General features: G+C 48.9%; 1 protein-coding gene across 1 annotated transcript in view; it reads right to left on the bottom strand.

The window, feature by feature from the left end:
- Positions 1-2,862: 2,862 nt before the first annotated feature.
- Positions 2,863-16,289, bottom strand: part of DMAP1 (DNA methyltransferase 1 associated protein 1) — a 29,862-nt gene continuing 16,435 nt past the window's right edge. The window contains exons 8-9 of the mRNA XM_005423114.3: positions 8,334-8,406; positions 2,863-6,490 (exon numbers count right to left, since the gene is read on the bottom strand). Coding sequence (XP_005423171.1) covers positions 6,144-6,490; positions 8,334-8,406 — 420 coding nt within the window. The 3' untranslated portion in view covers positions 2,863-6,143. The remainder of the gene's footprint in view (positions 6,491-8,333; positions 8,407-16,289) is intronic.

Below are 16,289 nucleotides of genomic sequence, written 5' to 3'. Positions count from 1 at the left end.
GGCTGGCCAGGGCGGTTGGGGGGAGCCGTGGGGCGGGCTGAGGGCGCACGTCCTCTCGGTGTCACCCAGCTCCGGGGCCCTGCTGAATGGAGCCCTCGTCCGGGCACTGACCTGCAGGGAGGCTGCAGCCCCAGGCCCGTGCATGCATGGCCTGGAGCGAAGCCGGTGACGGCAGCCAGAAGGGCAATACAGGCACTGAACTTGGCGGTACATGACTGCATGGTGTGTGGTGTTCCAGTTAAACCAACCGATAATGCAACCCCAGCATTTTCATTGTCTAGTTATTCCAATCCTTGCTGTAAATGTGCCACATGAATAAAGTTTGGGGGTAAAGGAGCCCGGGCTGTGCCCATGCATGTGCAAGTTTGTATGGGGGGCAGAGGGAGGGGAGTGCCACCTGGATGTGTGGGAGTAGGGTGCTCCCTGGAGTATGGCACATCCATGCTCCCCATCAAAGGGTTTTGGCTGTGAAAGAACAGTCAAGGTTCCCTGCTGCTGGGAGCACTGCCTCACTCTCCAGCGTGGGCACTGTGGGTGGGCACCAGCCCCAGCACCACCTCAGGTTTGCTTGTGCCCTAAGGCAGCTCTGCCCTGAGGATCCCACCAGCCCATCACTGCTGGGCCTTTTCCATGGGTGCACCCCATGCATTTTTCTTCCCAGTGCAGGGTGACAGCCACCACTACATCCCCCTGGCGCCTGCCACCCCACTCTGTAGCCTGGCACACTGTACCCACACAGCTGCCACTGCATTTGGAGCATCTTGGCTACAGAATGGAGCCAGTGTGGCTCTGCTGGGCCCTGGGGCACCTGCTCTGCCCCACAAGTGCAATGCCATGGGGTGCAGGAACCATGCCCAGCTGTGCAAGAACCACCACTGCATGCAGGTGCCCAAGGGACCTGCCCTGGGACAGGGATGCAAGTGTCCAGCTAGCACTGAGTGGGCAGCTCCCAGAGGGCAGGGGCAGTCCAGCCCACTTGCTCCATGCAAAGGTCACAGGGGTTTTACCAGTTCCATCTGTGCAGCCCCTGATCAGCTTTATTGACCCTTTTTCGATGGGAGTCGTCTAATTAGTTTTTTATGAAAACTAAGAACTTGGCCTTTGCCCTCTACTCCTGCAGGCGAGAATGTGACTCAGAGGACATTGTCACGGTGGATCAATGATGGCAAGTTACACTTGGAAGGCAGGTCTAGGGGACACAGGATGGGCAGAGGGGCATCAGCCCAGAGCAGGGCACACAGCCAGGGCCACCAGTGCCCACAGTGGGCAGCCCATAAACCCAGGCTCCCATTGCACTTCCTCAGCCCCTCTGAAACATGAGACACAGGAACCAGGGGCCCCTAGGGGCTCCAGGACAGCCAGCACTGCCCCTGCACCTCCTCATCCTCACCCTGCACATGTGCTCATGGATTCTTCAACCTCTTGATGGAGGAGCTGGAGGCCAACTCCCTTCACTTCCTCTGCTCCAAAAGGGAGACAGGCAAGAAAAAAAAAAAAAAAACAGGACCAGCAGGTGGGAGGGGAGCACTTGGGTTGTGGCAAACACATCCACCTGTCTCAGAGCTAGCCCCGGGGCTTCAGCATCGCTCCAGGCAGTGCCAAATGGACTACACTGCCTGGCTGAAGGCAGAGCCAGGTCTTTGCATGACAGGAGGGACAGAGCTAATCCAGCAGTGACAAAAGGCTGGGATGGCACCCTCACAGGGGATGTTGCCTCCCTCACATGAACAGGGCTTTAGGATGGTCAGGAGGAAGGGGCTGAGCTCTGCAAGAACTCAATGGCCCCAGGAGCCTTGACCAAGTAAGCCAGCATGCACCAAGCCCTAAGGAGCAGAACACTGAGAAAGGGACAGAACAGCTCTATGCTGTGGGCAGCTGTGCCAGGGATGTTTGACATGGGACAGGGCAGAGCCTGGAAATGCTCCTCTGCCATCCAGACCTGCTGTGATGTGGCCTGGGAGCAGATCAGGAGGCTGACGGAAAACCAGGGCTCCTCAGAAACCCCACCCCTTTTCTGGGCAGTGCACACCAGCACTCCCGAAGGAGGCTGGCAAGCCTCGGGGAACTCCCCTGCATAGAGAAGGTTCAGGGCTGCACCCAGCCCTGGGAAAGCCATCGTCACCAGGTGGGACATTCCCCAGCCCCATGAGTGCACTGCAGTGAGACTGTGCCAGGTGCCACACGGACCCCCTGCCCACAGCTATGGCAGGGTCAGCACCCGGAGCTGGGCTCTGTGTGTGGGTGCCCTAGCATGGCACAGCTCCCAGGTACCCTGTGCTGGCTGCTGCACGAGGAGCCAGAGCCCCGGGTCCCCACGACACAAGGCACGGCAGGCAGTGGCACAGGAACTGCGGTCTGGTGCCTGCTGTGCCCAGCCCGAGCCCTCCCCTGCTCCCAAGGCCTGCAGAGCCCCTGCCCCAGCCCACAGGCGCCCAGGGGACGGACAAGGCAGCAGGGCCCCAAGGAGCCAGGCCTGCCCCTCCCTGCTCCTGCCTGCTCCCGGCGGCAGAGCTCGTCGTGGGAGGCCCCGCTGCCTCCCTGGCGGGAAGCGGCCCCCAGTTCCCGCCGGGCAGACGGCAAACAGAGCATGGAATTTGCACGGCTGAAAGTTAAATACAACACACACACGGATTTCGTCAGAGGCCCTGGCACCGCTGCCTTCGTGGGATCCGATTAACGGGGAAATAAAAGGGCCAGAGAACCCACACAGCAGAGTGAGCAGATGCCCTATAAAAATCAAATACAGGGTAATCAAGGGGACCGAAAGGTACATTTAAAAAAACAAAAACCCACCCTGGAAACAAAGGAGCTGGGCTTTGTGGCTTCCCTGGGAGGGCTGCAGAATTAATGGGGAAGAGCACATGTGTTTGATAATCTTTATATGGCAAAAGACCCATCTTTCAAATATGTCACAAATTCATATTAATCACCTTCCTATTGCCTTCCGTGGCACAGCTATTCCAGTTGCCTCGGGCAAAATTGGGAACTGTCTGGTTAAAAAAAATGTTTTACATTATAATTTACAAGAGCTTACAAGTCTAGTTTCTTTTAATGGAAAGAACGATTAAAAAAAAGAGAAGAATATATATACACCCTGGTATATATACACTATATATATTAAAATATATATATATAAAAGACAGATATTGTAACTCCATCTGGAAAGAGAGAATGTTTGATCTTAACAATGTAACTTCTAGCTTTCAAACAGGCTCAGAAAACAAGAAGTCAGCAGGAGTTCAGATAAAGGAAGCTTAAAAGTCAAATAATTCTGACTCTGAACCCGAGACTTCTTAGACTCAAGGTCCTTTCCTTTACCCATTAATGGGCTGACTTGTGAGCTCAGGAACAAAGTGCTGCAATGTGAGGATTTCTGAGAGTCACTCATTACAGATCACTGAGTGGAGTCTGAGTTGCGGAAATCAAAGGATCCAATCTGGAGTAACTGGCTGAACTTCTGCTTGGAACTAATTTGTTCCGAGCTCGGCTCACCTTTCACCTCCCAAAGGCCCCGAGTAAAGTCCCTACCGGGGTCAGCCTCAAACAGCACTGGGGGGATCCCAGCTCAGCTTTAATGGTCAGCAATGGGCACTGCAGTCCCTGGGAGAGTGTGGACAGGTACCAGGGTAGGAGGAAAGTGGTGGACACAGCAGGGCAGGACAGCACCAGGCTCCCCACTGCCCCAGGGGCTCTGAGGCAGATGCCTGTCCCAGCCTGGCTAACACACCCTGCTGACATGTCCCCCATCCCCACTGCTGGCCAAGCGGGCTGGTGGCAGACAGCTGCTGACAAAACCAGTATCTCAAAAGACCCTGGTGTGCCTTTGCCCATTCATTCCAATTCCTGGAAAGGAATCCAGACATGCCAGGCAGCGCTCAGGAGTCAGGACTCCTAGTCCTATTCCTGGCTTTGCCACTCACTCCCTCCAGCATCTGGAGCAAGATACTTCTCTCCAGGGAAACAAATCTGGCTTCAGGGGAGCAGCTGGTTTGGAGGCTGAACTAATCCATGCTTAATCCAACATGTAGAGTGCCATGAACAGGCAGTGCTAGACAGCACAAAGGGATTCTCCAACTCAGAGGAATTTGAAGGAGGGAGATTAAATGATTCCCCCAAAGGCCCTGGCAGCTCAGTGGCAAAGCACACGCTTGAACTCGGGAGTTCAAGGCTGGCATGGCAGGGTTAAACCACTGCAGCAGGACAAGGGCAGGTGTCATGGCCAAGCACCCACGGCTGCAGGAGGAGAGGGAAGGAAGGGCCATCAACACCATCTCCTGGCCCTGCTGTCCCCACCATGGCCTGGGACACCTTGAGGCCATCACTGTGCAGAATGGGGACACATGCATGCACCCACTAGCCATCCCCCTTCTCAGTGCTGACGAAGCCCAACCATCTTCCAGAGGCAAAGTTCAGCCATGATGCTGGACAAGAGGCACCGGAGCTGCATCTGCCAGCTCTGGACAGGGCAGGGAGGATCACCAGGACACGACCTCTAGTCAGCTCAGCCTATCTTGGGAAAAGCTGGCTGTGGGCTGCAGGGTGTTGATCTCTCTCTCCCATCACCACATAGCCCAACAATTGTAGAAAGGTTCAGGGCAAGCATGCTACCAGGCCCTGCCTGACTCTCCAAACATATCTGAACCAGGCAGAACATGGTACAGCAGCCCCATTCTCTTCCTCTCCAAAATACCCCTCCAGCTGGGATGTAATTTTCCCCCCCTCAAAAGGTAGCAAAAAATGGTCACAGTGTGAATGTGCTTGACCTTTTGTCTTGGACTAATCTAATTGTGTCGTCTTTGTGTAATCAGCCGGTAAAGGTCAGTGCTGTATTTAACATGGGGGCCCTTTAGGTACTGAATTTGCCTTGCAGTGAATTAACTTGATTATATTTCTTTCAAATATGTCAGAGACCAGGTCAGTTTAACCCTCTCTGTGCTGCCTGGGCCCATGCCTTTGTTTCCAATTCCAGGAGGTGGCACCGAGGAACAATGTGGTCAGAAACACACATGTGGGCTCCCTCCTCCTACAGGTATGGCCACCACCACCATCTCTCCCACTGTCCCAACAAGCCAGTTCTCAAGGGAGACCAACTGTACTGTAAATCAGCCCGAAAAGTTTGCAAACCAGGACACTCCAGACCGCAGGGAGGGAGGGGTGAGATTCCAGATTGAATGTAGTAGGGAAAAAAAATAATAATTCAAAAGACTCCTTTACAAACATGAACCTGTCTCAGTGGAACTCTTCCTTACGACTCAACATTGTCACAATCAAATAGGACATTACTCAAGTCCAGGTTAACGTGTCGCCTCTGCCGTTGACAGATAAGGTGTTCTCAATATCCTGCAATACATTATACATTTCAGAAAGTAAAGGTCTGTGCCGCTACCAGGGGCAGTGCGTCGGAGGCGTCGGGGATGCCACGGTGTGGAGATGGGCAGCTTTCATCAGGCAGTTCAGCTCAGCTGTGCCAGGGGACTGCACAGAGGGGAAAGCAGCCTCAGCAGATCCCCAGGCTTACCCCTGGCCCTGAGGCAGTGGTGAGGGGCTGGGCAACCTGCCCTCCTGGAGGCAGGGAGGAGAGGCCGGTGATTCACATCCTGCAGAGGTACATGCTCAGGACATTGCCACAGGGCTTGCACTGGAAGAAGCCCTAGGCCAGGCTTTTCTTTCTTGGCACTGGAAGTAGGGTATGAAAACCCTCCTTTGCTCTTCAAACACCTCCGTCCTTCCCAAGCCTCCTGCTCCAGGCAGGGCTACTGCTTGACTCCAGGGTCTCGGGCAGGTCATCTCTCATCACCTGAAGACTGCTTTCCCCACCTGCTTCCCTCTGCTGAGCAACCCTTACGAGGCTGTGTCTAGAGGGAAAATGCCTCAGGTTTGCAGCTGTACCGTTGCTGCCTTAGAACAAGCTCTCATCACCCAAAGCCTCACCGCTTTGGTCCACAGTGGCACCCACACCAAGCCATCTGCCTGCATGCAGGATGTAGAAAGCCCTGCTGACCCCACCTGTAGCACCAAGAACACTGTCCAGCACAGGAGACAAGCCCAGAGAGCAGCACTGGGACTTGGGGGGGAACAGGCGTGTTCTGCTCCCTCGGACGCGCATGCCTGGAAGGAGAGCAGGGCAGCATCCCCAGCGCTTGTCAGGGCATCTGCGTCGGAGACCTGAGTGCGCCCTGTTCTGCCCCCCCGACCTTCCTCCTCACCGAGTTGGGGGTCAGTGGTGCTCCTACTACATCAATGATCTGGTCCTTGGTATCGCCCTTGCCCTCCTCGATGCCAAGCCCTGTCTGGCCATCTGGATGGGCACCTTCCACGCTGAGGGGGCCGATGCTCCCAGCTTTGGCCAGGGCCTCGTAGCGGTGCCGTAGCATCTGCAGCTCGTACTCGCAGTTGGCAAAGGCTTGTTTCAGCTCGTACAGCAGCACCAGGTCGCTCCGCAGCTCGTTGAACATCTGTACAATCTCCTCTGTGGGCATAGGGTTAAGATCTAGGGAGAAAAACACCCCCTGTTAAACACCCAGACCTACAGCCCTACAATGAAAAATCCCTATAAAGGTCTCGGCTGCTCTTTCATTCCCACAAAGATACGCCAGGAGCCTCGCTCCAATAACATGGATCAGTAGCAATTGGTATCCCTGAGGGCTGCACTCCTATTTCTTAGGCTGTCCTTTGGTTCTGACCAAGGACTAAGGGTGAACCTGCAAAGTCCAAGACTCAGCAAGTGAAGGATGATGGAAGACCAGATGATTGAACCTTGCCACCCACCAGGTCACATGAAGGGAGCTCTGTCTTGCAGAGAGATTGGATCCACACTGCTGCAAAGGGCAGAAGAGCTCCTGCTGCTCCCTACACCTTCACCAACAACAGGTGGACAGGCTGAGCTCTGTTCCCTCTCTTACTGCTCCTTGCAGGGCAGTTCCAAGGCAGAGAACTGCTCTGCTGCTGTGTTACAGACCTGTTTGTAGCAGCAACTATCAGAACAGCTTCCCACACCTTGCATTCTGCTGCACCCCACCATGCACACACACAGAGCCAGGAAGAGCTGCAAGTTCTGCAGAAGGAAAAGATGAAGCTCTGTTTGTTTGCCCTCATACACAGCAGTGGCCCCTGTCTGCAGGGCTGCCCACATGACCCCCTTCCTGCTGGCACGGGGTTCACCCCCACAAAGCCCAGGTGTGGTTCTGCACTCTAAGGTACAGCAGGGCTGAAGCCCCAAGAGACCCTCAAGATATGTGAGTTCTGTGAGGCAGGAGTGGGGAGTCAGGAACCCCTCCTTACCCTCATGGAAAGTGAGCTCCAAGAAGCGCTCACATGCTTCCCTCAGGCTTCCCTAGCAAGCACAAACAGCAACTCCCTTAGTTCTACAGCAGAGAGAGGAAACCATCCTGGCTGAGCCACTTTCAGCAGCCACAGGAGGCCTTCAGAATGGCACAGGCTCCAATATAACATTATCAAGCCATAAACCAGTTGGCCCAAAAAACTAACAAGACTTAACAGAAGTCAGTGCTGGGAACAGGCTCAGTAATCTCCTGTAAATCATTAATAAGACTTCTATTTTTCTTTCTATTTTTCTCTTTTCCTACCCTTAAATGTCTCTCCAGCCACAGTGCGGGGGGCAGGGGGGAGGGATCATCAGGTGTCTAATCAAGAGACACTACATGCTGGGACCTGTAATACCTGCAAACTGTCCCCACTGCATGGAGAGCAGCTGCTGGCCACAGGCTGCACTTTTTCCCCTCTAGCCATGAGCAGGTATTGTACATGTTAAGTGAACCCTTCTTTCAGCTGCTAAGACACTCGAGTTCAAGAGCGAGGGATGTGTGTTTACTCGCCTTTCAGCAGAGATGCTCCAGATTTTCACACAGCATGCAACCTATAAAGGGGGGATGAACAGTCCCAGATGCATTTTGGACTTGCCACCGTGAGCAGTAAATTAAGAGGAAATGAAGCTTAAAAGCAAGACAGGGCAGCCCTGAACAATGCGCGTGCCGTGGTCACTAACACACTTAGAAGTACCTCTCCCGGCAAGGCTGAGATTTGCCTTCCTAATACTGTGCTGCCTCTCTTGATGGTTAAAAAGGCCCAAACAAGAGAGAAACAAAGGCTCTTTTAAAAGATTTTTCTACTGGGAGGAAAAAAAAAAAACCCTGTGCATCTTGTTCTGGCTTTTACCCTCTCTTTTTTTTTTTAACACATAAAATATTTTAAAAACCATTCACATAGTGTTATTCAAGAAACTGGCTGTATTACTAGGGGAAAAAATAGCCCATCTCGAGAACAAAGGCTAGCTCTGTGTGTCTCTTTCTCTCTCGCGTGCCCCCTTTACTCACCTACTCCGAGTTCCATCAGCATCTGCTCCAGGGCTTTAATCTTCTTCTGTCCCACCGAGCTTGGCAGTTTCATCTGGAACACAAAGGTAACAGAGCCACACAGCTCAGAGATAGCCCTCACTCACAGCCGTCTAGTTCAAAAGGCAAGAGAGCTTTTCTTTTTATAGTGCAGGGGGAACAAAAAAAAAGAAAGGGAGAGAAAGGAAAATCAAGTGGTAAGAGAGGGAGACAGGGGCTGAAAGTTTTCAGACTAGGTCTGAGGGCAGGTATTGAAAAGCCCGGTCGTGAGGGCTTTTATTTTCTCTCTCGTGTGTGTGCAAGACACGCTGTTTTACAGTTTCCATGTGTCACTGAATTAACAACAAAAGTTCTTCTTGGCTTCAAACCCTCTCCCGCGGTGCCCAGCCCATCAAAGGGCTCATTTACACAGCGGCTAATGTGCAATGCTGCCCTACTTTATTCGCTTTAGCCGGCCTGATTAGACTCATGCGCTAACAGACTCACTTCTCCTTTTACCTGCTGAGCCCCAGACCTGTGGGATTCATTTACAGAGCAGGCTTTGTAACAAAGGGGAGAGACAGAGAGAGCACAGTTACTTGACTGGCGGAAGTGTGCACACACATTTACATCGGAGCTAAGGGGCTAGGTGAGAGAGGAAGCATCAGATGTGAGCTATGAAAGGGAATTGGAGCTGGCCAGGAGAGGAAGAATGCGCACACTTAGCAGGGTCCTTCCTCTGCATTCATTTGGGCTCTAGCAGGAGTGCTAGCTGCTCAGACCAAGCATTTATTAGATTATCAGCAGCACAAATGCAGCTGGCACAATATGGCAGGGAGAACAGGTTTCCAAGCCCCGCAGACATATTCAAGAAAAAATGAAAGCACTTGGCTGTGCTAGAAGACACACTAGGAAAGAAATGGTTCTCAATACTGCATTGTCAAACACCCTTCTGCACAGGCACAGGCTGCCCTTCCACATCCAGCTCTGGAAAGGTGACCTCACACCTCAACCTGGGGATCCCAAACACTAACCCAAGTTGCCCAGCAGGCCACTGAGCAGCCAGGAGGCAGGAGCATCCTGCAGGCCATCCTCCACACACCACTTACTGACCAGGGGCCCAAACCTCAGCCGAGGGTCCTCCAACTACGAGTCTGCAACGTGGCTGGGAATGACCTCAAGGAAGGAACATTAATTATTCACTCCACCTTAAAACTGGCCTCTGAGGAGAGCTCACTGGGAGAGCCTGTGGTCACCTTACTTCCCATAAGCCACAAGCTGAAGTTGCCCAAAGCAGGCAGCCCAACACTGGTCTCCAAGATTAGATCCATCACTTCCAGTGTTCACTGCCCCAACACAAAAATGCCAAGAGGCTCCACCTGGAACTTCCTAATTCCTCTGAATGCAGGAGTACTGCAAGCACACACACATCCCCAAATGGTGAGAGCTCTAACCTTAACTCAGCTATGGCTATGTCCCATCAGCTGCTCCACAACACTAGTGCAGGACCTGTGTAGGACCAGAAGGATCCTGCCTTCTCCACAACATCACTTCAGCCAAGAAACCAGAGTATGGATGCCACAGAGCACCCCAGGAGAATGGGCCTTTCACACGCTGAGAAGCACCAGGTCCTTCTTGACAGATATTAGCACCACAAAAAAACCTCCAGCAAAGGACCAATAGAATAATTAGGGGAGGATTTCTAAGCAACCAGCTTGCCCCTGCCTTTTTTTTTTTTTACCCCGAAGGTCTTTGGCTTAGTGCTGGGTTTTCTGCACAGCAGTCATTTCCATACTTCTTTCCTACTTGTAAAGAAACCAATTCTTTGCAGTTCACCACAAAATGATTGTTTTAGCAGAAGAAAGGCTGTCAAAGTTATCACATATTTGGATTTCAGTCAAGTCTTCAGCCCAGAGTCTCAACTTGAGGAGAACCTCACTAAAAGAGGTCTTCTGAGGAGCTCTGCTGCACAGACTACTTGCACAGGCTCTGCTGAAAAGGAGAGGCTAGAGCCCTAAGATAAGGCAGCCCAGAGCACTGGGACAGGAGATGTTCTGTTTATTCCCTGGGTGCCATGCTGCAGCCAGCAGCAGGAGGCCAAGGAAGGAAAGGTCACTTTGCACAGCTTAGCAAAAGACTGAGTAGTCAGTCTAGAACATCTGGAAGATATTCCTGAAAGCAAGAGGATTCAGCCCAAAGAATTGTTCTGTGCCATGAGGAATCCTACAGAACATTTAAATGGGTGACATACCCAGCTCTGCCTCAGCTTGGGGATGTAAGGGCTGACCTAGTCAGAAGGTGCTACCCTTAATTTGGGGGACACAAGGAGCCCAGCACATCCCCACTGAAAAGCCTGTGGACACACAATATTTGTGTGACTACCACAGCCCTGAGAGTGTCCTCACTCCTGCCCCAACACCAGACATTGAAGCCTTTTTAGCCAAAGGCAGGATTCCCTTCTGTTAATTTCCTTTCTGGCAAAAGCACGCTGGGCACCAAGCCAGCTTCAGGAACAAAGGACAAGAAAAGTTCATCCTTGCCTAGACTAGGCAGACAGACAGGAGGTCTTGGTTTGTTGGTTGGAGGAAGAGCACAAGCTTTCCTCCTGGGAGGCCTCCACTAGCAAGGCCTTCAACTGTGATGTTGTGCACATCTGGATCATGTCCCACAAGAGTCTGGTCTTCACTGACACTCTTGAAGATTAGAAGATGGAGCAGGAGAGGTAGGACAAATTAATTTAACTTCAAAGAAAGGAACACTTAAGATGCTGAGGAAGAGTGGGACTGTGAGTTTAGTTTAAAACCACATCAATTAAGTTTCCTTTTAATTCAGGCAGGAGGATCTGGCCTGCAAACAGGAAGGCTTCATTGGTTTCTCAAAGCAAGAGTATATTTTAATTTTACCATCATTAAGAAAATGTTATGATTTATGTGGCTGCTGTCGGACTAATATCTTTAGAATTTAGCTGGCTAAGCCAATTCATCTCTAAGACTGATGAAGGCTGATTGCTCTCTATGCAAAATGTATTAAAACTAAATGAGCAGTCTATTACTCAAACGCTGCTGATAATCTGTTAGCCAAGGTCCGTTAGCTGGGCTGCCTTGTTGCAAGAGAGAAGTCTTCATGCTCTGTACAGCTCTGATAAGACCAAGCTTACTTCAGGAAGCCCTTCTTTGTTTTGGTCTTTCAAGCAGATACCCAGGGAAGCACCATAGTGCTGGAAGTGGTGCTCACTTGCCTCTCATTCCCAAAGAATAAAGCAATCTGCAGGGGCCACAAGTCCCAGCCAGCAGCCCAGAGAAGACACAACTGGCTCATGATGTCTGCACTGGGACATGTGGTTTCTGTGGGCCATATCTCTGCATTAATGGAAACACCCCTTCAGGCAACCTTACTGCTGACACCACAGCTCCTGGGATGTTCTTGGTGTTGTCATGGATGGAGGCCTCCACAGGGGCTGAGGAAAATTATGTTCCTCTGAGAACTCCAGTGAGCAACCACAGCTTCAGAGGTGAATGGCATTTGCCCTTTTCTTTCCTTCCTCATAGTAGACTATTATTGTTATTTATTATCTTTAAAGTCCCCATATAATAATAATACCTGGAAAACAGATTGCTCCCGTCAGAAAACTGATTAGCTGGGATTTTTGAGGTTACTATATTTTGGATGCTCTTCTCCTTTGACAGCCTCTCCCTACAGCCCTCTTTGCAACACTAGCCTGTGCTTATAATTACACCAACATCACTTTTGATTTAAGGACTGTAATCCTTTGTCCTTGCTATAAACAACCTGCATTAAACACATGAACTGCGTGTACCAAGAGAAAAATAAAGAGCTACAGAAAATTGTGAGTCAACACCACAAAGCCACAGTACCAGAGTCTGCCTGTGCAGAGAGAAGCCTGGGATACACAGCCTCTGCTGGAATGCACTTGGTCTGGGAGACATGGAATACAGGGCACTGACCTGTATTGGGGCATGCAGTTTAAAAAGATCAGACCAGAGCAGCCACCACACCTTCACAGCAAGGGCTGGGACTGGGGTGGACGCTCTGCAGCTCAATTTCTGTACAGGATCTCACCGTGGATTACCCTTGAGGTTTTACATGCTACAGGGTTTTTATTTAATGTTCGAGGCATTTTGCCAACAAAACCTGGCTAATTCACACTAATGACTAGGAGACCTACTGCAAATTAATTGCTAATTGGCAAAATTCATTAAATTAACAAACAGGATAAGAAATAACTGAAGATATAGCCTCCCCACACAGATTTGGTTCATTTATTTTTGTGTGCCGTTCAGTTTTCATGATTTATGCTAATACTTTTAAGCATAGTTGTAAATGTATTTGAATCTATTTTAGTAGAGTAATGAAGTCTAAATAATAGCAGAGCTTGCAACACAGCCCTGTTGTGTCTCACAGCATCACCACCTGGCAGGTAGAGGCTGTCATGGGGATCTGCAGTAGGAATGGAAGAGGTCTGCAGGACCTACAGATTCAGTCAGGGCCTTTTGAGTGATTGTATATGTGTGGTCATCCTAAATGTCCTGCTCTCAATCCATCACTTTCTACATAAATGCTCCTTTTCTGATGCTCCCAACTTCCCACTCCTCTCCCAAAAAATCTTTTTTTTTGTGCTGAAACCTTTTGTTTGGTCTATCACCAAAATACAAGGTTTCTAAAATTAATCAGTGGTTATTTAAATATTTCACATGAACCCTCCCTGATGCTGCACTTCATTTTAATTCAATTTTAAGGTAAGTTTTTTCTTAAAATCAGCCTTCCCCAATCCTAAACAATATAACTGTCCTAAAAACATTAATCCTAAAATCTCCACACATCTGACCTATGCCTGCCTGCACAGCTGTACCTGTGGTTTTATGCACCAGCACCAGTATTGTTCAGCATTATAATACAGCTCACTGACATTGAAAACCACCTTCCTTATGGATTTCAGCAGCAAGAAAACTTTCTCATTAGGCACTTTCTTCATGAATATCTTTAGAGTACTGAATGGTTTAGTGGATTTCCAGGAAGCAGTGCTAAAGCTTCAGATGAATAATATTTTTTGCATTTTCTGCCTGAAGGTCAAACATTCCTGAGTTGCATGGCTCTACTCTGCAGGAGCAGAGAGCCTCCACTCCTGTGCAGTTTTAAGACCCAAGGAAGGAAAGAACCATACTAAGTTCTTTAGTCTTAGAGCTCTGGAATTTGAAAAACCTCAGCTGAAAAATTCAGTTTTACATACGAACTTGCACATTTCTGAAATTCTGAAGTGCTTCACTGCATTGAACTGAAGGGCTGCAAAAGAAAGAACTGCACAGGACATTTTTACTGGAGGGTATTTTATGCTAAAAGTACATTACCAGAATGACACTACAGTAGTTTGCTTTAAGAAGATCTGCAGATTCCCAGATAGTCCTACCCCTGCCTCTCACCATAGGCATGAAGACCAAGCTGAGACCTGAAGAAAATGGAAATGGCTGCAGCCTCTAAGCAGCATCTGACAGAAACAAACCAAGAGCACAGCAGTGTGTGCTGTGATTGCAGGGAGGACCCTAAGACTGGCCACAGGAGCAGGAATTCCAAGGCAAATCTACCATAGTACAAGAACGTCATGTAAACTTCCAGATCAGACACAGCAAAGTGTAGCAACACAGGCATCTAGTCTTGAATTGATGCTTTTCTCTTAAATAATTTAACTGAATCTCCACTTACACAAATACCAACAACCACAGTGACTAATTACAGTCCAATCATTATATTGGTTACACTAATGAAAGAAAAAAGTGATATATATGGAGCTCTGCACGTGTTACACACAATAAAACTGGCTGATGAATGACACCCCAGACTGTGTCACTACAGGCACACAGAGGTACTAAAAGCTTCTCAAATCCAGGACTGACAAAGGTCCCTGAGGCCTCATACTGCATGGACACTGTTTGGTACTGGATGATTCAACAGAAGCAGCAACATGGAGTGTCCTTTCCAGAACTACAATTTATTTTAAAGATCCCATTCCTGCACCCAGAGTGATCCCACTCCTGTAGCCAGAGTGCTCTCCTTATACCCGAGAACCTACTAAGGCTTTGGTCCAGATGCTCTCTCCCATCAACGACCTCCACAAAAAAAGGTGATGGATGGATTTTCTTTCAGCAATTTAACATTAAGTGCCTTTTGGTTTAGCTAAACACAAGAATGGAGGAAAAGACATGTTGGATTCACCTTCTCTAGTTCATTCAAGATTTTGTATCCTTTGCAGTCCTCTCTAAAAATAAATACACCAATATTTTCATCTTATTTCATTTTCTACAGACAGGAGTTTGATTAGGAAATGCACCAGCACTCTCTTGGCCCTAATTAAAGGGCATATAGTACAACAAATAGATGGCAATGCCACAACATGAATTCGATCCAGCCTGCATCATTTCTTCATAAGTTTTATTCACAGAAATGAGAGAACTACTTCCCTTCTACACCTGTCAGACTCCCTGTGGAAATTACTCCCAGCCACTCTCTTGAAGAGTGCAAAACATACAACTTCACTAATGAAAAATTGCTAGCAGAAGCAACAAGCACATCTCAGCTAACTAATCCATGGGATGTTCAGACCTGGAAACATAAACTTTCCCCACCTAATAAGGGTGTGCTGATCTCCATGAGATTGATGTCAGAACGCCTTGGAGTGCAATCAATACAAAGCAAATAAATAATTAATTGCTTCAAGTAATTAAATTTATCAAATCCAAATAAGAATAACTGGTATTTTATGGAACTGCTTTCAAAAGCTGAACCTCTGAAGGGACGGTATTGATCACAGGAGGACAGACAGATGTGTCACATGCTCACTGCCAATGAAGTCTGGGTTTGCATTAATGACAGGGAAGGAACAGAAGCCAGGAGCCTCCAGTGCAGGGTAAACAGCCAGCGTGCTTGGCCGTGTAATTATTGGTCAGATCAAATACAGAGAATAAACATGTCTAAACACATACATACAACCCCATCCTCCTCTAGAAATATCATTCACCTTGGACTTGCAGGAAGCACTTAGTTCTCACTCCAAGAAAAAAAAAAATGGAAGAACTCACACACATGCTTCCTCACGCAACCACAGTAAATTCTTATTCATTAATCAGTGCTAAAAAAGTGCTCAGAAGGCTACTAAACATTTAAAAGCTGGTGAGTGTGAATATTTGAATCAATGGGTACTAAAGCCATACTTGTAATTTTCCTTCCTTTACTTCTTTCTTAATTTGTTCAACTGGCAAATTGTCTACAAGATCCCAGTTAAGCAGATGGAGTCAGGCTGTTGGCTGGAAGCCTTTTCCGAGGGGAGGAGGCCAGCTTTGAATGACTAAGCTGGAGCATCCCTCAATCCTTTCTGCAGACTGAGAATTCTACAAACATCTTCTCATCACAAGCTTTTGTTTTGTTTCCAGATAAGACACCACTTAAATCAATTCTCTTCCAGTTCCTTTGCTTCCAAACCCATGACAACCGAGCAAGGACACAGATGTACACCTCAACATGCAGGAGTGGGTACAAACACCCACCCTTTTCCATGCATCATCTTCTTTCTTAAGAGCACTGCTGCAACAATTCAACAGCATTATCAAAATTTTAAGTTAAAATCCACTGACAGGGCTGAGAGAGAAGAACTTAAAACACACTGCAGAGATGTTAAATACGCCAAAGTCAAGCGCTCTGAATACAACAAAGTCAAAGACAAAGGTTAAATTTAAAAGAAAGCTGAACATACATGGTACAGAAACACTGTGGTGAAATCAGAACAAATTCAGTTCTGCCCTACTGAAGCAACATCATGCCCAGATCACAAACATTAGTTACTGTTTGTTTGTCTGGATCCTGGAAAAGATCCAAGTTCAACAGTACCCATCCTTCCCTTCCTTCAGGCAGACCCACAGCAAAGTATTCCCTCCTCATAGCTCCCTGCTT

The sequence above is a fragment of the Geospiza fortis genome, unplaced genomic scaffold (genome assembly GCF_000277835.1).
Source record: "Geospiza fortis unplaced genomic scaffold, GeoFor_1.0 scaffold333, whole genome shotgun sequence".
Taxonomy (NCBI): domain Eukaryota; kingdom Metazoa; phylum Chordata; class Aves; order Passeriformes; family Thraupidae; genus Geospiza; species Geospiza fortis.
This window is presented reverse-complemented; position numbering and strand designations above follow the sequence as displayed.